The sequence below is a fragment of the Bactrocera dorsalis genome, chromosome 2 (assembly GCF_023373825.1).
Source record: "Bactrocera dorsalis isolate Fly_Bdor chromosome 2, ASM2337382v1, whole genome shotgun sequence".
Lineage (NCBI taxonomy): Eukaryota > Metazoa > Arthropoda > Insecta > Diptera > Tephritidae > Bactrocera > Bactrocera dorsalis.
The window spans coordinates 39,901,532-39,923,331 of NC_064304.1; the positions used below are offsets into that span (position 1 = coordinate 39,901,532).

Here is a 21,800-nt window from a genome sequence, read left to right on the forward strand (position 1 = left end):
TGAAGAATAAATAACGAATTTTAAAATTATTAACAAAGTCTTACTATTTTTTGCTCATAGTAGTATACCGCTTTTATCTCATTTCCTAAAGCAAATGCAAATATGTATGACAATAAAATCTTCAAGAGATAAATGTTGTTCATCATACGACATATGTATAATATATATATAGATATAAGTGTCTATATGAAATTATTCAGAAATGATTTTAATGCAATAGCAAACAATCTTTCTTTACATTTTTCGAATCAGATTGTCAATATTGACAAAGCGGCTACGGTTTGCAAATGTATGGTATGTGTGTATGTAGGCATAACTCATCTGTACAATGAACAACGGTTTATTTAACCAATAAAATCATGATATTTTATATGAACACATGGCGAAAAGTTTAAAAAGCAAATGATATACACGACAAATTTAATTAGCACATGACTGTTGCAAAAAAAAAGTATTAAATGGACCCGAAAAGTTAACTTTATTTACATTGTTAACATATTTACATATGTGCGTATACTCGTCAATTAATATCTTACTAATCTTATCGGCCAGAAGTAAGTACACCCGAGTACCCACTCATAAATTTCCGTAAGGACCAATAAAACATAGAAAGCACTTATTGAGTACATTTATTGACCAGATGTACTTGTGCTGTAATGTTATCCTATCTAGGCCATATTAAGTGGCTGATGATCAATGCTCAGCATGACATAATAACTAATATGTTATCAATTATTATCTTATTTATTAATTATACGCTTTCAATTCAATATGTTAAGGCTTATATGTATGTATGCATAAATAATTGTATATTGCATTAAAGAGGTATTATATTATTTGTATACTCTACTTAGTTCTGCCATAAGTTCGGTTACAAAGTGTATAATGCATACAGAGAGGAAAAAAGTCTTCTTAATTACAGTCGACCAGATCCATATTACGACTCATTTGAAATGATCTCTACATGGAAGCCAAAGTCTACGAAAAAATTTCCAAAGACGAAAAAATTTCCAAAGGTGCAAACTTTTATTTCAAGGGTGCAACGTGGTCACCATCCAGCTGCTGTAATATATAGTTTAGTGGAGAGTAAAAACTGGGGCGAAAGCAAAAGTGTTTACCAAGATGATTTCGAATACGTGATAAGCAATAGGTAAAAACCAACCAACAGTGGTTAAAAAGCAGTCTCCTGGTTTCAGAGCTGTAGGTAATTTGCCCCCTGAAAGTTCAGATTTAAAACTATTGAACTATAGGTTGTTGTCATACTTGAAGAACATGTCTCGTCAAATACCTCACAGAAATTTAGTCTCAGTCGTTAATACCGATAAAAACTGCGATTGCTGCTATTGATCAATGGCCGAATCGTTTGAGGAAAATGTAAAATAGTTATATTTTTATAACAGAACATATAATCTTATAATATCCACACACACTCTTATATAATCATGTCGCAAATATAAGTGTCATAAACATATAAATTGAGATTAGACGCTCAACGTCTCTTGGTTTCAGATCATAAGGAACCCAAGGTCATTGTTTCTGATTCATTTGACACAGATCATCATTGAGCAACGACCTCAGTTCACCATCTATGAACATTTTTGAACTTATTTCGCGCGGATGGTCCCTAATATCGTCCCTAATTGTTTCACTTTGGGCAGCATCTCCGTAAACTTTTTGGAGACCCCGACTAAAAATTATCTTATTAAAAATCCAAACAACAAAACAATTATTTATTTCAATAGGTTCATACAGGTATGGATGGAAGGATCAAATTTTTATGTTTGACAAAATAAAGGATGAATTTATAAAAAATGTTTACATTTCAAAGTGGGTTAAAACATCGAAATCATTATGAAAATCATTACGTGACATCTCGACCGGTTCAGCTGGGTCATATATAATCCCAAACCCCATTATTCCCATGTAAGGAAATTAAAGTCTTCCGTTTTTTCTAAATTTAGTGGCCGGTATATATGTATAAGTCTGCTTGCATATTCAATGACTGTTTTTTAAGTTCAAATTTTTGTAGTTATAAATAAGTGAAGTAGGGCCTCACAGCCTCAACCCATTCACCTGTATTTTTCTATGTTGCGCTAATTATCTTAATTACTGCAATTATCTTACGAACTTAAAGGTGTGATAATTCACATGTGGGCTATAAACAGTAAAGTGTTAAGCACAGATGTCTATATACTATATATAGCAGGCGACTACATAAAAAAGTATAGTTCTTATTGTCTCATGCACTCACCTGCTCAATAATTTCAGAAAGCAGCCAAAACCCCGACATGTGGCCACCTCCGCAGTGTAGGTTACCGTCATTTTTTCTCACTTTTAGTTTTTTTTTTCAATTATCACAATTTTTACTTATATGCTTATTTATTTTTATTTTTTTCGTTTTTGTATTAATCTATATTTTTGCTTCTTCAGCTTCTTTGTAGTTATTGTTGTTTTTAAATGTTGACACTCTTTGTCACAAAATGAGCACATTTGGCGGCATATCAATGTGTGCGAGTTGTTTGATTTGAGTTCCAGAAAATACTTCTTTTAAGTAGAGCAGCTATAACTGTAATAAATAAAAACATATAATAATTAATAACTTGTCATTATTTAGCGGTAATAATAAGCATCAAAATAGTAAGCGTTATTCATAAATCTGTATCTAAAAAGAAGGAAGTAAGATGGGCTGATTTAGCGAGTCAATTCTATATGGTTTCAGATAAGATTACAAATCCCAAACAAGAAGTATCCTAATTATTAGCCCTTTCAGTAGTGGATTCAGAGAATACAATTTAATTATTTTGCCCAAATCCTAAATATTTTGTGCTGTTTTCGCTAGAGGAACTTTTTTCTCCGAAGAAGTCATGGGCCAAACGGTTACTGTGAATGGTGAGCGCTTCAGAGCAATGATCAACGCATTGATTTGCCGCAACTTGATGAATTGGGATTGGAAAACATGTGACTCCAACAGAACGGTGCAACGGTACACACTACACGTGCCACAACCGATATGCTGAAGGATGCATTTCTCGAGCGCCTAATCACCCGTTTTGGCGATTTGCACTGGCCAGCAAGATCGCCTGATTTGTCCGCTCCAGATTTCTTTTTGTGGGGCTTTTTGAAGTCGCGGGCTTAATGGTCAAATAAGCCCTCAGACTCCTATTGCAGCGCTTAAAGACAATATCCGTCAAAAAATGATGAGGGAGGAGACCTTCGCCGGAAGTTGTGGCCAAGTGACTGGAAAAGTGCCATAAAAAAGTGACTCAAAATGACAATCAAAACTGTCGCGGGAGCCATTATATTACAGGAAATCATCTTCTCGACTTGGATGAAAAAAATTTAAAAGACCAAAACAAAAAATAATCCACAAGCAGAAATCAAAGTTTTTCTTCCAGTTTTTTAAAAAAACTTGCAGCACAAAAAAACCATAGGAAACGTTTATTTTTTTTTTTTTGTTTGTTTTTTGCGCCACCTTATAGGTACATAACCCCTTGAATTTTAACCTGGATGTAGGTTTTAAGGTGATACATACTCGTTTAGATTAAACAAAACTCTTATACTCTGTAGCAACATGTTGCCAGAGTATAAAAATATATCAGTTTCTATGCAACTAGTTACAAATCTTAGTTCATTAAAAAGCTAGACGGAAAGGGCGAAATCGAGAGCGTGAGAATTAGAGCGAAAACTATCAGCTGTTGACAACGAAACGGGATTTAGCAAGCGATGTTATGGTATTGGCTTTAATTTTGCTTGTTTTACTATTTTTGGATTAAGAAATCGTTGAATAATGATAAAATTGTGAATAGTAACACCCATCACAATCAGATGTAAACGATACTAATTGGATATATAACGGGGTTTTCACTAAAAGTGCTACAAAAGTGGTGTTTTTGAATTTTGCGGCTATGCAAAAGAAACGTTACAGAGCTCGTATCTGGCATTACAATCACATGGCATCGAATGTACTTTGCCAATTAGGACTATTAAAGAAATGCCGCTATGCATGATTAGTTATGTATTGCGGTCCAACTGATAACCTTTTTGGGAGTTTTAATATCAAATTCGCGCAAAAAAATTTTGTATCGCTCCTATTGAAAGGCAAATCCAGCTCTTAGAGAAAGTTGAGGCCGTGATTTTAATAATTTCGACGTCGTTTGTTGGATCGCAATCTTTCTAGCACTAATGAAACTGCGGACGAAACCTTGCTGAAGAGAAGTGTAAAAGAGCAGGTCCAAAACGACATGATTGCTATCCCTAATGTCGCGGGAAGACCCCTGTGACCCCGAATTACCGATACAACTATTGACACAGGTGTTTTTTTAAACTATGTAAATACTCAATGATATTTTATTTAAAATGGAATTATGACATTAAAAAGCACCAGAAGGCTGGATTTACCCATAAAGCTTAATGTTATGAGATTACCCAGTTTCCTTGTAAAAATGGTATATTGACGCACATTAACTTCTTGACGGAACGAATTCAGCCATGTTTTAAAAAACGATCTTGCTACGAAAAATGGACACCAATACGACAATATCGAGCGTTTTGTTCCGAAAACGTCCGTTTGAAATCGACTTTGCGAAAACAGTGCCCAATATCTTTTGACGTAAAATTTTTGCCTGTGTGGTAATATAGTTTCGAAAAAATTTGTACATAAAATAAATCCACTATGAGTTCATCCATATGGCCATACGCTTATCAATTTCTCCAAAACTCCATATACGGCGAACAACGTCGTGCTTGATAGCGTGCGATCGACTTTCCGAGTGTCTTTTGTTATAATTTAAGAACAAAAAAAACAACAGGAATGGTGTAGTTTTTCCACCCAGATGCTCAAACTCCACATAACCTCGTTGTATGGATCGCTCTGAGAAATGTACGGCGTGTACAATGGGATGCGATTATCGCAATGCTTAGTATTTAGCCCGGACATAGCTCATTGACACCTGTTCCTGTCCATGGCGAACGCCATGTTGTTTCCAGTTTGAACTCGCAAATTATCGTTTGCATAGAAGGACGGGGAGACATATTACACCGATGGCTAGTCATATAACCATTTCTGTAGATGCCGTCTAGAAGAAACAGATTAACGAACGAAACAAGCTGCAAAAAGCGAAGGAGAATAATTTGATTCCTTTAATAAATAATGTGTCCTCAATACAATTTTAAGTTTCAAGTGTGTTGTTGCCTTAACCTGTTCATAATGGCGTCGACTGTTACTGTCTAGGAAAAAAACTATAACATCCCAAAACACATGTTTGCAGCGGGTTTCTCTCTCGAGTTTGCTAGTATGGACGTATGATAATATGCCGTTTAACGTTTTGGTATGTATGTAACATAGTATTTTATACATATCTTCTAATAGTCCCAGTGCTATACAACACCATATGACATAAATATGATTTGTGTATTTAAGGTTAAGTTGGGTCCCTTGCAGCGTTCTAAAAAAGCAATGCATAGAATAAATTAATCTCGGCATCGCGATTTTTTTCAGTGAAATAAAGATCTAATTAGAAAATCTCAGTATTTTGGGAAAATGGTGCTTCGCTTTTCATGCTTAAGACAGAAATATGTCTTCAACCTAACATAATATAACGATCCTTCTGTGGACAGCCAGTTATACATTGAGCGTTTATTCTCATGTAAACTGGACTAAGGAATTTCTAAATTTCTGAGGTATACGAGGTATGATAATTAAGTAATGAGACTGATTCCATAAACACCGTATAGTTGTATAATTTTAGCCTGCCATCCCCTTCATAGGTTAGATCCCTTTTGGGGGCAGCCGTACAAGCGATTCCATCGCGTTTTGTTCATTGACTTATCGTAACAGTTCTGAGACTACGCTTCGACTGGGACTGATCCGCGAGTCAACCCTCATCACACGGCCAGTGACCTCGATGTCCGTAATTCGCTCAATAATGGGTTCCCATTGCCACAAAAAAAAAAAAAGATTTTGTTTTTAGGAAACTCAACCTACCGTCTTAAGGAGTCAGCAGGGTGACAATGATCCGGGCGATAGGCTGCTTATTGCAAACACGGCAATCCCCTTGTAGAGTGTTTTCCAAATACTGGGACAAATCGCAATTGAGGGGCGGTGGTGGCACTGCAACGTTGTCCTGGATGAAGCTTCCAGTCTACGAGCATGTCTGGAGCACCCCATGTTTCGTAATTTCCCCACAAAAGATCTTTATTCCCTGTAGTACTTGGAATAGTAGACTATGATTCACAGTTTTCCCCTCACGGTTGGGAAAGACTAATTCTTTGTGGACGATCCACGGCTATCAAAAACCATTGGGCTTCGCCCAATCTGGAGCAAAATTTTTAATAATCGCGACGCGTGTGTTCTCTCTCGGTTTGCAGTATACATATACTTCCATTTTCATGACGTAGCACTACAATACATATAGGGTGATATGTTTTTACAGAGCTTGATAACTATATATCGTCCCCTCAATATAAAAAATAGCGCATAAAATTTGCAAAATCTCATCGGTTCTTCCTTGGGTATTTGAGAACGTTAAGATTGGGTTTCATGACAGTTTCCATTTTTGGTCAATCAGACTTTCTATTTACTTTTGACGCGCGGCTGCGTCTTAGGTGGTCCATTCGGAAAGTCCACCATTTTTTGCGTCAAGTGACTTTTTTTTCGAGCACTTTCGGGCCGGAAGTAAACCCGAATTTCGCTTCGGAAATGTTTGTCCTTCCAGACCTAGAATAGTTTTGCTTGGCTTATTTCTGTAGACTTCTAGACTTGACTATCCCCACATACAAATAGTCTAAATGGCGTATCAGCACATACGCATGATCTTGTGGCCAAATTACAGGGTCCATTTCCTATGAGATTAAATTGAAAGTTGTCCGAAGTTTACATCACTTATCCCTCAAGAATGGCCATATACAGATCGCGAGCTGAAAATTGGTAGGCAGTAGCTTATGAGCGCCATCTGGTTGAACGGACACAAGTCAACCAATGTTCAGTTGTCTCATCATTCTCCAAAATTAGTATTTGAGCAATCATAACCAAAGTTTGTTTAGCACATGGAAACGATCGCGATCGCCATTCCCCTAACGTTGCGTCCAATCAGCATCTTTGAAAAAATAACGGTCCAATGATTCCCCCCACCCGCGTACAAACACACAAACCAAACCAGGTGCATTTTCGGGATCATGGGCAGTTCGTATGAACGGCTTCTAGGGTTGCTCCATAATCTTCTTTTCACCCCCAAATATGGCGGCAATTTTGCTTATTTACGTAGCCCATTCAACCAGAAATTGAGGCCCTTCATTGATTACCTGCACAAAATTAGTAGTCGCTAATAAAAGCGGATTTCACATTTCGACCGAACACTGATTCTGGTTCTGCGGTCATATATAAATTCAATGATTTGCAAAGCAGTTAAGACTATTTGGTTTCACTCATGTTTTTATTATTGCCTCGTTAGTTTCTATTCATGTGAAATGTCAAAGCATACTACCTGTAGCATCCTTTCTCTTCTGACACAATGTCCTGTACGTTAATCCCCGTGCATCTGTCAAAGGTGACGATAATGTGCATGTAAAAGCCTAATCCTCACAAAAATCAAACCCGTTATACGCTCAATGGAAGGGGAGGGATACGCCGGAAAAACGAAAATTTGAAAGGGAATTCAAAGGTCAACAGTTTGTTACGGGATTATTCCGAATAACTTGAGGAAACCCCTACAAACCAGTCCTGAATTACTTACTTGTCAAACAAACGATGAATGTATTTGTTTCCCGTTGCAACGCTAAGAGAAGCGGCAGAGTCAGAAACTATTGCAAACTTTTAGAGGTATATTCGTCTCCTACATTGACAGGCACATAAGGTATGTTAGAAAAACGAAAATCATTATATGTAGTATATGGGAGATGGGGTAGTATCGACTAAAAACCAATCATATAGAGTAAAGTCAACCGGATGTTCGAAAATCCTGATATTAATTATTTGTAGCGCACAGAATTATATACTACCGGGGTTCAAATATGTGGTAAATAGGGGCTTGAACAGTTTTGGTTGGATTTGAGCAATTTCCGGTCATAAGGTGGAATAGTTGTAAAAAATTATTAAAGCAAAATTTTACCCCGTTCTGTTAATTACTTCATGATTTGTGTACTGGAAAGTGAAAGAATCAAATGATATTTAAAATTGTGTTATATGGATCGCAGGTTACACTTGGAAATTTGATAGTCCGATTTCGTAGCATTTTTACCACTAGACGACCATAAAACTTAGAGTAGGTGAATATCGACCAAGTTGAAACAAACATATGGATCCACTCGGATTCTCCAACTTGTTTCGCCATCCTTATCATTTATCATTCAATGTTATAGTATTGCAAGTCCTGATATCTATCTATAAATTACGTTTTTAGGTGATACGAGCACCGCACGGTGGAAGCAAAACTATAATGGTACCGTAAACGAACGGTCCATACAGGTTACCCAGAGTATAAACCGCTTTTAGGATATGTACTTTTGCAAACACATGAACGGTTGTTTTAAAAGCTCCGCAGTTACATATGGTGTTTGGCCAAGTAGTACTTATCTGAGATACGATTACAAAGCCGGTGGTAACACCGCCAACAAGCAAAACTAACAAAGCGTCGCCGAACTTTCGATCCATTTTAAATTTCCGCTTACGTGAGACTTGCTCTATTTGAAATACCTTGCATTCATGGAATCATCGTCGAAAGAAATAGTACGCGAAAGCTGCTAAACAGTTTCTTCAGGTGGTGTTCTCAATAATTCAATATATGTAATCTATACTTTTGGCACAAGTTCCGCCAAAAAACGATGAATTGCTTCTAGATTCGGTTATAATGTTTATGTACGGCACACGTACTGTGAATGGTATGGTGTGTGCAATTATCAATTCTCTATGCCTGGAACACTGATAAGATTCAGTGGAAACAAATGTTGGAAATGCGGACGAATAGTTCAGAACTGAGTTCCCACACTTTTACAAGCTGTGACTACCCATTAAATCCGCGTCAATTATGAGATACAAAAAAATTCACATTGTCGAAGACATGTATCTACCTCGTATTCGCTAAAAATTGGAATGGGTCAATTTCCGGTTTTGATGCTTCCGGTGGTTGATATCAAAAATTAGCATTTAATAATTCTTCACGAAAGATGAACTCCATCACAATCTTCGGACATTGGCCAAGTGTTTTAACTATGGATTCGATGCACGCGCAATATTAACTTTAGCAACAAAAAATACAGATGTTCTTGACTTAAACTGGAAAGACCAAGTCGAATACCCGCGGAAGACTCTGCCAGCTCAAATACACCTCACCGATCTCAGGTGCATTTCTTTTAGCATAAAACAGTTTAAAAAACGTCATTGTACGGCAACTCGTATAAGCTATAGTTTGGTATCGACAAGCCGCAAACATTTGAGAACTCAAGTTTGATCTGTCGTTTATTATGTTTTTGCAATCTGCAAGGCTCCAGAAACGGTATACTGGACTACATAAGCTCGTCATGGCTGACAGTTATATCGAATACATATATATGCTTGATTCAACAAAGGTTCTCTTGAGTTCCAACGTATTTTCCCATTTTCCAGAATATTCCAGCGAAAACTTTATGACTAAATTATAAACCTTGTTCAGGGTATATAAAGCTCATAACCGTGAGTACCATTTTAATTCCATTCGGTGAAATTAATTGTTGCCAACACGAATTGGAAAGAGTTTATTTCTGTTACACCCAGGGGTCCAAAAAATTTTTGTTTAAAGAGCTTGATTAACATTTGAAAAAAAAAAATATGAAATGATAAATTCAACGCATAAAATTTTGCAAAATCCTCATCGGTTCTTTCATTTGACAACGTTAGATTTTTGCGGGGGGTTCCATGACTTTACTTTGTTTGAAGATACATTTCATTTAATATAGTTTTGTTTTAACACGCGGCTGCGTCCTTAGGTCGGTCCATTCGCGAAAGTTGTCCACTTCTTATAGAAGGGGGGGGGCAACCTCCGCTATTTACGAAGCATTGTTCACCGGCCGGATATGATACCACGAATTTCTTCGGAAATGTTGTCCTTCCCCCCAAAAGCTGGCTGTGGTCCATTGCTGGCCTTATTTCTGTAGGACTTTAGACTTGAATCGCCATAGCCCCATCAAAATAGCTTAATTTTTTGCTCAAAGGCGTTAAATCTTGCATGATCTTGGTGGCCACACTTACGGGTCACTCGATTTCTGGAGACTTGATTGTTCGTCCGAAGTTTTCCCTTATCATTTTATATGTGGCCCTAGAATCCGATCTGTGGGCATGTACGCCATCTTGTTAGGTCATAACCACATTCACCAAGTTTCCAGGTTCCATTTCCTTTTTTGGCAACAAAACGTTTGTTAGCCATAGACGTATAAGCGATCGCCCATTCACACCAGAACAGTTGCGTCCCAACACATCCATTGAAGATAGGTGTTTGTAAGTATACCTGTCCAAATGATTCCCCCTCGTACAAACCCACACTCACAAGCGTCAGCTGAAGTTGATCAATTTAATTCGGGATGCATGGGCAGTGATCATTGAACGGCTATGCACATCTGATGTTGCTCTTTTGGCGCCAATATTCATATCCCCAAATGCGGCAATTTTGCATTAAGTTTACGTAGCCATCATGTCGAACCAGAAATGAGGCACTCATAATTCGTCGTTGGGACTGAAATATTCATAAAAAAGTAAATAGTCCGATAGAATAACAAAACATTTTACGAATGCTGTCCGAACTGACCCACTTGATTTGGTAATAAATTCAATGCCTATTTGCAAAGCGTTGCACGTAGTCAGTCCCTATTCAGAATGATGACAATGTCAAAGAAATTACCGAGCATCTAATTTCTCCTTTGACACCGATGTCCTTAAAATCCCACGTCGCATCTGTCAACGATACATATAACGATGGCATGAAAATCCTAACCTCCAAAAAAAATCACCCGATAATTGTGACACTCGCTAACCATGTATAGAATACCATCACAGTGCATATACGCTGTTTAGCATTCGTACATACTGGTTATTTATGCTTAAGTACATACCGCTATAGCGAATCGAAAAGTCCAAAAGTCCAAGCTAAGTTCGCGTATATAGGCTGGCCTGGTATGGCTAAATCGAACGAACTTCTGAACAGTTACTAGTGATATTCGTATGCTTTAAAAGGTTCTCTGATTTATCTTTCCAGGACTATTACAAACTTATTATGACCTTCATAGTTATATACGTTTTTAAAGGTTCAGGGTACGCAGCTCATCAACCGTGATAATTGCTCGAGAAGGGCCTTAAAATATCCAATTATTTCAATTGAGTAATAGACAGGCTGAGGTTTTACGCATTGTTGAGTAGTGCGAGTATTCCACTAAGTTAGCAAGACAGAGAGAATACATACCAAGTTAACAATGTACGACTATACTCACTTTGTGCGATACTGGTATGTATTGTCTGGCTAACAATCATTTATTTTTAATCTTCTCCTCCTAAAATGTGAGATTGAAGGAAGTACCTCATTTTATGTATTGGCATGTTAAAACGATTGGTTGGTTTTCAATACAACATTTCAAAATATTTCCTAGGTTTAATTATCTTTATTAATAATGATTTCAACGTAATTTAAAGGATGAAATATTAAACAAAGAACACAGAATTACTTCGTGTGGGGCGCATTTTTAATTTCGTTCCCTCAAATAACAATGTTTGCAAGTTGTTTATTTGATAGATTGTTGCTTCTTCGCTAATATGCCTTCTTCGCAATATATCGCAGGTACACATTCGCCATATTTCACATTTTATTGCTTAGAAAACGAAAGTCCATTAAAGTCAAGCTATAGCTACTAATTTCTTAGACGCAGCTGCGTACTATCACTAGAGTGAAGTTTAAATCGCAGGAAACGTTATCTTTCTGGACAACGTTTTACTGTAGCGTTTTTTTTTTTTTTTATATGAAGTTTTTACGTTTCTTGAGAGCTGCGTACTAAGCTTAAGGCGCTGTTTAAGGAAAACCGTTATATCGAGCCAGGAATGAGTTGGAAAGCATTGTCCCCATTAATAAAATCAATGTAAGCTATTTTAACTTACAATATCCATAAACCACAAATACAACTATATGAAAGAGGGGGTAACTTTTATTAGAGACTAAACTAATTTTATGCAATTTTTGTTAGTTGCCGGTCGGTGTTATTCTGATATCGATAAAAAAAACTGAATTTACAATGCATCAGCCATTAATATTGATAAGTGCTCGCTGGGAAGAAAATTAATAGATAGAAAAAATACGCAATTAGCTGCCAAGGTTACTAAGTGCATTTCATACGAACAAATAAATAGGTGTGTACAAATAAAGTTTTAAAACGATATTTTGCTTCGTTTTAGATGCCAGATATTGAAAGAAAAGTTATTATCTTAGTATTAATAGTACTCTGAATCTCTTAAGGGGATTTTGAAAAAAACGATTTTTTTACTTAATTTTCTTAATGTACATATATTTTAGAATACACACAGAGAATTTCATATCATTCCGGTGAATATTTTCGAAGTTACATGCAAAGGTTTTTTTTAAGAGTGTTTGGAAGTGTATTCCAAACTTTAAACGAGGTTTTTTAAAGTTATGTTTTCAAGTCGGTGATCAACATTATTCGAAAAAGGGCTTCTTAAATATATTTTTTAGACCTAATCGAAGACTTTTTTTCACCGATAAATATTTTTTTATAAACAATATAAGATCGAAATTCCGGTCAAAAATTTGTTTTTTTTTTTTTAGAAACAGGCATTTTGTCAAAAATTTCGATTTTGCTTATTCATTCCTTGAATTACTTTTTACATTAACTTTAACAAAATCTTTTAGTTTTTTTTTAATTTCGGAGGATCGGTGGTCACCGCAAACGTCTTTCTTGATAAAAGCTAGAGGAGATCACCTGGAGTTCCTTTTCAAATAAATATCTTTACTAATATTAAGTCATAAATACAGTTATACCATAACATAATATGTAATAATGTGTAATAAAGTTTCTTGTAGATTCAATCGATTATTAACGACAATAATCCAGCTCTCTTGAACCGACGAAAAAACGAGGTTAAGAAGTCCTTTTTTGATTCAAAGTATCTCAAACCTAAAATCATTCTGTTCTTGAAAGTACCACTCCCAGGCGGTCGTAGTCGATCGCTTGGCTGAAGACTTAAGCTTTAAAACCTTGAAACAAACAACAACAAGTAAAAAAGGGCTAAGTTCGGGTGCAACGCAACCAAACATTTTATACTCTTGCCACTGGCAAGAATTAAACCCACCAAAACGTCAACCAGAGAATCGGAATCAATGCAATTTTATTATAAGAATCAAGTAGAACTTTTAATTGTGTTATATGGGAAGTAGACGTGGTTGTGGTCCCATTTTGCCAAGCCTACTTTATCAAAATTTTATATCCACATCATACATGTACAGGGATCTTACTTGGACAGCTCAGAATGCCGGTTCGTTGTGATACCTAAAACCCCTATATTATAGTTTATAAGATCCTTACATATCGACAAAACGCTTTGAGCCTATCACATATTTGTTGAGACGGTGTTCACCTTACCCTATTCCATACAACTTTGACACTTATTGCCGACAAGACTTTTACCCTTACCGAGTGAATGGCTATTGGACAGTGTATAGGAAGAGCCCCTACGACTGCCTGCTAAGAGCATGCGAGATCTATTGGTCTAGTCGGAGAACGCAAGAAGCGAATGGAGATCTAACTCGGTCTCATTCTGATGCCTAGCTCATCGATTTTGCAGTTGCCATCGGTTCCGCCATAATCCGGCACGGAAACGAGTAAGCAGAAAAATGCCGCCACGAGTGGCTTCTGTGACGCAGCGATCGAAGTTAGTTTTGAGGAATGAATGAGGAGAGAATTTTGGTGTGTCCTTGTTTGGACGGTATACCTACCTTCACAGCATTACTTTTGCCGGCAATGTTCCCGGGTACTATCTTTAAGCATTAAGTGCTATTGTTGGTGTATTCTGCACCGGTGTTGCCGTTGAAAACCGCTCTTTGGACATGTTCAAGCTCCTTAGCAGAGGTGCCTTTTCGACCGCTACCCACCAGACAAATACACTATAAAACATAATTGGCTTGCCTGTTACTTTTCCTCTTTTTAAGTCTAAAGTTTATTCCTAATATGAACATATTATTCATAAAATATGATATGCTTTCATTTATTGCTCTCAGAACCATTGTCATAGGAACATCTCCTGATTTCGAAAATCAGTGTCAAAAGCTGTGACAAAAGTTTCATCACAAGTCACATATTAACGTAAGGAAAAAGGAAAAAAAAATAATTTTAATGAAGATAACCAAATGCATAAATTTTGATGTTCGATAACCTCGTTGACCCTTATTTGCACACTTGGTATCAATGACAGTATAAGACGGCAAAAATATTTCGCACTTCTCACATATTTACAGAGCCATGCACGTTTTTCATAATCTCAAGAAATGCGATCTTAAATCAACGACTCAAATAAATTTAACCTCTTTGCTTATCGGTCTATAGCACAATTTCATTGAACTCAGTTCTAACAAACATGACACTTGACATTTCTCAAACAGTGGCCTGTCAAATCTACGCTGATTATAGGCAGACATTTATGTATTGGTTATATACAATATGATAGCAGTGTATACGCCGCATAACTTCGAAAAATTGATTACAATATTTATTTGGAACCAATATGCAAAGTTTATTACCACCTTCTCAACGAGTTTTATAAGCGTGGACGCGAGAAACTTGTGTGTCTCTCTATTTTTATACTGAATGAAAAAAAGTGTTGATTTATCAGTCACACAATTCTCAAACGTCACAGCGTGATAACTCATGTCAAGAATATTTTGTTGGACCATAAATTACGCTGACGTGACAGTTGACAATTCGAATTTCGCAGGAGAAGAAAAATGCCAAATATAGAAACCGCATCATTTCTATTTGTTTGCATGATTCAGTTGAGTGGTCAATAATATCATCTGATAAGAAGGTATGTAGTTGAAATAATGTATTGGTCATAAATAAAAGGCAACTGAGTATAGTACTGCCAAAAGATATAGTATCTATACTCTTTAGTCTGACGTCTCACGTGGACTTTAAGTGTTAGTTACAAAAGATTCGAGATCTCAAAACACTCTAAATTCTTCTTATAGCGGTTTCTTAAGCTGAACGAGCCATATTTATGAACATTTTCCGCGAGCTAAGGCCTCAAATCGAAATCACTCAAACCCTTACTCACCTACTTCAAAGTGCACTCGATTGTTTTCGAAGTGCTAATTAAATACCGTACTGGAGTATTGATAAAATCTAACTTGTTGAAATTAAATTATTTTAACGGAGTTTTTGCCACAATCGAAGGGGAATCTCATTCACGTCAACACATTTAACTAAACAGTTGCTTTTAATCAAAAACAAAGTTACAATTTTTCTTAGCTTTTAGCTTATATAATTATCTTCGCGTTTTATTTATTTGTCCTCAGCGCAAAATATTTCATATACGATTAAGTAGCAATAAAAAACGACTGACAGCACTTGACTTTCAAAATAATTTGCAATTAAAATTCATCTAAGTGTTGTCGTTGCGCTTATCGTATTTCAGTGTAGACTCGAGCAATTTATATGTGAGTGCATTGCTCAGATAAATATTTATTAGGAAAGACATGCGAGAGACAGTTTTATGGAGAACTTTGTTTTGTATAAACAACCTTTTTAGTTAAAAAATAACTGTGATTCCGTGTTTTTAATTAAGATTCTTTAATTTTTATTGAACTGAATTAATATTTATATGGTAATGCTTTTCTGAAAATAAATAAATTATTGTTGCAGCCAACGTGGCGTTTCAATTTATAAATAAGATTATATACATACATATAGACTTATACGTATGAGAATGCATTTGTGTTCACATTAAAAACATCAAGTTGCTCCTTTTGTAAGCTTTAACATAACGATATCAAAGGAATATGAGAAATACTAGAGCCACAGTTAGTTCTCCCGACAGTGATCACAGAAAACATGCTTCAGCTCACCACCTGCACAGTATGTTTAATCAACACTTAAAAAAAGACGACTCTACGATGTGCGCTACCGAGGAATCACCCTTTGCTTAACAGGAGTTTTCAAGCACTGGAAGACTGAAACCACTTGCAAACAAACTATTTGGATTTTATCAGTGCGACTTTAGACCTGGTAGTTTTATTATTGATCAAATATTAACGCTACAAAATCTCCTGGATGAGACGCGAGAATATGAAATCTGCACTCTTCATATGTATCATTTCCTTATTCAAGACAGGTTTCGATACCCCTATAAGGGATCGTGTGAATGCCTCAGTGTGTGAGCTTGGCCATCGAGATAGCAAGGGATCTCAGGCGAATCTGTTGAAACATATTATATATTGGACGATTTGCATACAAATTTGTGTAGCAAGCAACATTTATTCGAAGCAGTCGAAAGAGAATTAGTATGGCCGTTAATAAGGGCAAGTGAAATATGGACATACAAGTATACATTGTGACTAAAAAGTATTTGGAAATTGTAAATAAAACACGAAATATTTAATTTTTCTTCAATATTTATTTGGTGGCCTTCAAAGTAATCCCCACCAGCTGTAATACAAATATTTTCATGAGAACTTTTTGGGCTGACCGTCAGTTTCTTCAGCGAATTTTGTTTTATCTCTTCGATTGACTGAAAGCAGATTCCATGGAGCGGTAATTTCAGTTTGGGGAATAAGAAAAAATCACACGGAACCAAATCTAGTGAATATGATGGTTGATAAATGGTTTTGGCTTTAAATTCGGTCACAATTGCGTCTCCTTTTGAAGGAAATTCAGCTTTATCGAGCCAAATCGAGCAAGAACGCGTTTCATGCCCAGTATATCCATCAACGAATAGGTCGAAGGTCGTGCAAAATCATAACAAATATGAATCATAAATGCTGTAATTAGTCAAGATAAGCGCTATTGAATTCGAATGCCCCAATTTGCAAATTAAATTGATATCCAAGCACTTTTGGTGATTTTCCCACTTATATATTCGTAGTTTTTTTTTTGATATCTTTGTAAATTGCAATTTATTTCCTTGGGTCTTATGATGGTGATAGTAAAGTACAGCTTTGACTTCTTATTTTATCTAAAACAGTAGATTTTGCTTGATACATTCTTCATAGAGGATCTAATATATCATACATACAGTTTGAAAAGTAACATGACTTATGCATATATGTAAACAGCTCTACTAACAAAAAAAGTACATACATATGTACAAAATAACTTTCTCGTGCTCGCTTTAATTATGCCTTTCGGGCTGTATTTCAATGGAATATTGTTTTTTCCGCTGCCTCATAACTTATGACATACACACATATCTACTCATATTGACATCGCGTGCGAATTGTGTGGGCCCCACGGTGTAAATTGCAGTATCACGAATTAGCAGATGAATGACATAAACCGCAACATGTCAGCTGACATTGAAAATTAAATTGCAACAAGTAAATTTCCCTGCACTCACAAAATGATGCTTGCATTCAGTTTCTATGAAACGGTCGAAGATTATGGGTGTGGGGAAGTGCTTAGAAATATTTAATATACTTGTGAAGCGCTTGTATTACGATGGATCAGTTCACGGGATTCTCAAACAATTAAAAAAATATATGGGATAGTGGTAAAATGTTATTGGAGTACAAATTTTAGTAACATAAACAAAATAAATATAATAGTAAATTAAGAAAAATGATTTTTAATTGTATAAAATTTTTTTAATGAAATATATTGTTTATAGAGTAAAACGACATGGCAATGGAAAGTTGTGCCTGCGTATCTGATATTTATAGGGGCCAGAGCTGTCACGATTACAGGATTTCTTAAAATTTTCCGGGCAATGTTTTTTGCTCATACAAAAGTACAACAAACAAAAACTTATACCACTCTTATTAGGGACCTATTAAAATCAAAACATATAATTTAACGTGTTGAATAGAGACCAAAGTAATGATAAGCCAATCTTCCAAATTTTTAATATCATTATTGTGGCACATTTTTTAGGTCCAAAAGAGGCTTTAATGTTGGCGCCAGCACGAATAGGAGCTGCCTCTATTCCGCCGTGTTTGAATGTAGTATCTCCACGAAACTAATAAGTACGTAAGTGTAAACTGACTCTAAGCAACACCGAAAGCACTGTCAGAGTCGGCAAGAACCAAACCGAGCCGTTCGATATCAAATGAGGTTTCAGATAAGCTAACTAACTAAAAAGGTCAGGACGAAATATCAGTCATGGCATTCAAAACTTGGCTCCCATCTTAATATTAACACCAGCAAAAATATGTGCCATAGAATCACTTTTGCCAACATGTGCCACTTAGAGCTAATTAGGTAATTAAAAAGTAGAGTCCTCTCTTGACGAGTAAAAACTAAACTCAACAAGTTTCCCATCTCTCCCGTCCTGATATATGTTGTGGTGGCATGGACAAGGATAACTTCTGATAAGTCGGCTTTAGAAGTTTTCGAGAGAAAAGTTTTGTAGAACATTTATGTTCCTACCGCATTCCATGAAAGGAAGAGCTGTACAAAATATCAACAGATCGGGAGTACCTCCACTTCGTTTGAGAGATTAGGTGAAAAATTGCTTACCTATACTTGGTATCACCAATTGGCGCCAAATTGCAAAGAGAAGAAACGACTCACGCTGTTGTTGTTTGCTAACTCGGCCATAACCACGTAATGAGGTTCTACGCTAGTATAGAAGAAACAAAAATGCCCAAATTTCATTGCCCAAATTTTTTTTTCAACGTGTATTCGTGGGATATAGCATGTTGGGTTAGAAAATTGCGGCTTTATGAAAATTTATTTCCTGTATTACTATAACTATATTTTTGGAAAAATTAGGCTAATTAAACCAAGAAGTGGTTTGATACGTGTTGTCACAGCTCAGTTCTTGCTAATATGATGAATTAAAAAGAAAAGAGGCGGAGAGGAGACAAATATGCATAAATCTAAAAAAATTTTTGGGATGACCGTCAAATGAAGTTAATCGCAAAGGTCGACCTATTCTACGCCAAAAAGAGACTTTAACAAAATGTTACCTAAATAGATGGACCACCCTAATGTGTATATTAAATCGCAATAAAGATATAGCAGTACATATTATATATCCATTAAATATAGTGCATCTAGCTTTAGGCTAAACGTATGTACTTTTTTATATAGAAAACTGGATATACCTAAAATACACTCAACCGACGTCATGGGCACATAAAGGTGACATGTTCTGCCACATGACACACGCGATAAATAAATAAAAGTCACTAAAATTGCATGCAATTTTCACAATGCAACCATGATTAATAGTTGTGCCAAGAAATTACTCCATATTTCCAGCTAACTAACTAAGCTCACACAAAATCCGAGAGAAGCGCAAAGCATGCAATTTGCTGGCGCTTACATAACTGACATTTCCAATCAACCGATTTGTGTATGCTCTCCACACATTTAGAAAAGTAAATAAAGAATAGAGCCGTCAAGTTAGAAGAGAGTGAAGTGCGCTTACAGCTTGGCTTGGGTAAACTTTACAGACAAAAATGTCGTAATTTGAAGCTTCGTAGATAATCAAGTATATACATACAAAGTAAGTATTTGTGTGTTTGCGTGGGTAGTCCCAACTCGCGTTCAGTTTTTATTGTCTACTAAGCTGGCTGCCGCCAAGTCGACAGTCGATTCCGGTAATGAGATGACCTCATTGGGTGTTTGCGTTGGTAAGAGCCACTAAAGTTGGTACACACACAACCAAATACATTTACATATGAACATATGTATAAGTGTGTGCATGAGAACAATCGGTTAAAAGAGCACGCAGATAATTCTTCATCAATAAAAAGTAAAAAGCATTAATAAAAGTGAGCTTGGCTCAAGTAGAGCGTAGAACGAGAGCTGCGTGAATAGGTATGTATGTACGAGTATGTGCCTCTGTTATGGCTGTGTGTTACATATGCAGCAGAAACTGGATAATTAGGTTGGATATATTAATGTGAAAATATTTTTATGAACTATATGTCTGGCAATGTAGTGTACATATTTTTTAATATTCTTTGAACAAAGCTTTGCTCAAGAGATATCATAATAGTAACAAATGGGCTGAATTTCTCACAAGCGTTAGAATTTATTAATAATATCGCGTTAAGACTTTGTTTGGCTGATTTCCTCCCTCGTTTGGTGGTGTTAGTATGAGATCCGTTTTCAAAGCTTTGTCATCAGAAATGCTCTCGGATGTTGATCATTGGCTAGCCAAAAAGTAACGAAGAAAGTACGACCGTAATTGATAGTGGTAATTGAATAAGTACTTCCAGAACTATTCGCTCAGTAAGAGCTTACATACAATGATGTGAAGGTGTAATTTACCATCAGATGACTAAAAGGAAGAGAGCGAGAGAGTTATTCAAAGAGAGAGAGAGAGAGAATTTTTACCTCATAAATTTACCGTCTACTTTAAACAAAACCTTCAAAAGATCAATATCAATCTTGCTGTCCTTAAAGTCGATTAGCCGCTTCAGCTCAGTAACGCTCGTCGGTTATCAAAAGGGTACGAAAGAAGTTCGACCGAAAGATAGTTAATAATAACCGAATAACTTCGTTCAAAACTACTTTTCGTTTTGAAATTCGTTCAATAATAGCTTACAGATAGGGAGCTGAAAGGTGTAAGCCACCATTAGGGAAAAGAGAGACACGGAGAGAGAATTTTTGCTTCGAAAATATATCGTCTACATTAATCAATATCTTCGAAAATATGAATAACACTTCTCTATTTATTATCTTTAATGCCGCTTAACCACTTCTGGGCAATATTTTTCGGCTAAAACGCATAAAGTACTATTATAGGCTCTATGAGCAATCACTGCAGGAAAGATCATGGGTTATCACTTGGTTAGTAGAAAGACTGATTTTCACGATATAAAAAAATCATAGCTATAGCTATATCTTGAGACCATCCTGGACGAAACGATTTCAGCTTATCAATAATGTGGCGGCTGATTTTTATGCCAGACAAGGCTCTCAAGAAATAAGTGAAAATATCTTTATTTTATATATTTACGATGTACTCTCAAAAACTATAAGATTTGAAATCCAAATTAAAGCCGAGTTTACAACAGCACGCCAATCGTTCGTATTTTTCGCTGTTTGGCGGCATTTGGAGATTACAAGTGTAGCCAGGTCCTTCTCCACCTGATCTTTCCAATGGAGTGGAGGTCTTCCTCTTTCTCTGCTTCCCCCGGCGCGTACTGCGTGGAATACTTTCAGAGCTAGAGTGTTTTCATGCATACGGACGATATGACCTTCTGACTCATCAGATGTTATCATCGTCCTTGTAGAATTTGGTCTTTGTTCGTCAAGAGAGGACTTTACTTCCTTATTGCTTACTCAGTCCGAAACAACACCTGTTGGCAATAGGGTTTCTGCGTTGGATTTCGAGCCTGACGTTGTTGGCATTAATTCGAGTTTCAAGATACACGAAATTATCTACAATTTTGAAGTTTTTTTAATCTCTACTTTCTTCTAAGTTATATGAGAATATAACAAAAAGAAAGGTTTTTGGATTCCTTATTAAAGTCTCTATCAGGCTATTGTATTTCGGCCAGTTGCTTGTTCGGTTTACCACTTCTCTAGTTGTAGGAAAAATATACGACGTTTATGTACATTTTGTATATATATGTATGTATTTCGTTGTTTCATCAAATTTTAAATGATCTTAG

At 36.2% G+C, this 21,800-nt stretch overlaps 2 protein-coding genes across 10 annotated transcripts in view; one reads left to right on the forward strand and one right to left on the reverse strand.

The window, feature by feature from the left end:
* The window catches only part of LOC105224592 (uncharacterized), a 229,400-nt gene that overhangs the window by 85,198 nt on the left and 122,402 nt on the right, over positions 1-21,800 (forward strand). The gene's annotated exons all lie outside the window — the stretch shown is intronic.
* Positions 1-21,800, reverse strand: part of LOC105224614 (bestrophin-1) — a 58,271-nt gene that overhangs the window by 27,302 nt on the left and 9,169 nt on the right. For all 9 annotated transcript variants that reach the window (XM_049447353.1, XM_049447351.1, XM_049447346.1 and 6 more), the window contains exon 2: positions 2,252-2,566. In XM_049447353.1, coding sequence (XP_049303310.1) covers positions 2,252-2,322 — 71 coding nt within the window. In that variant the 5' untranslated portion in view covers positions 2,323-2,566. The remainder of the gene's footprint in view (positions 1-2,251; positions 2,567-21,800) is intronic.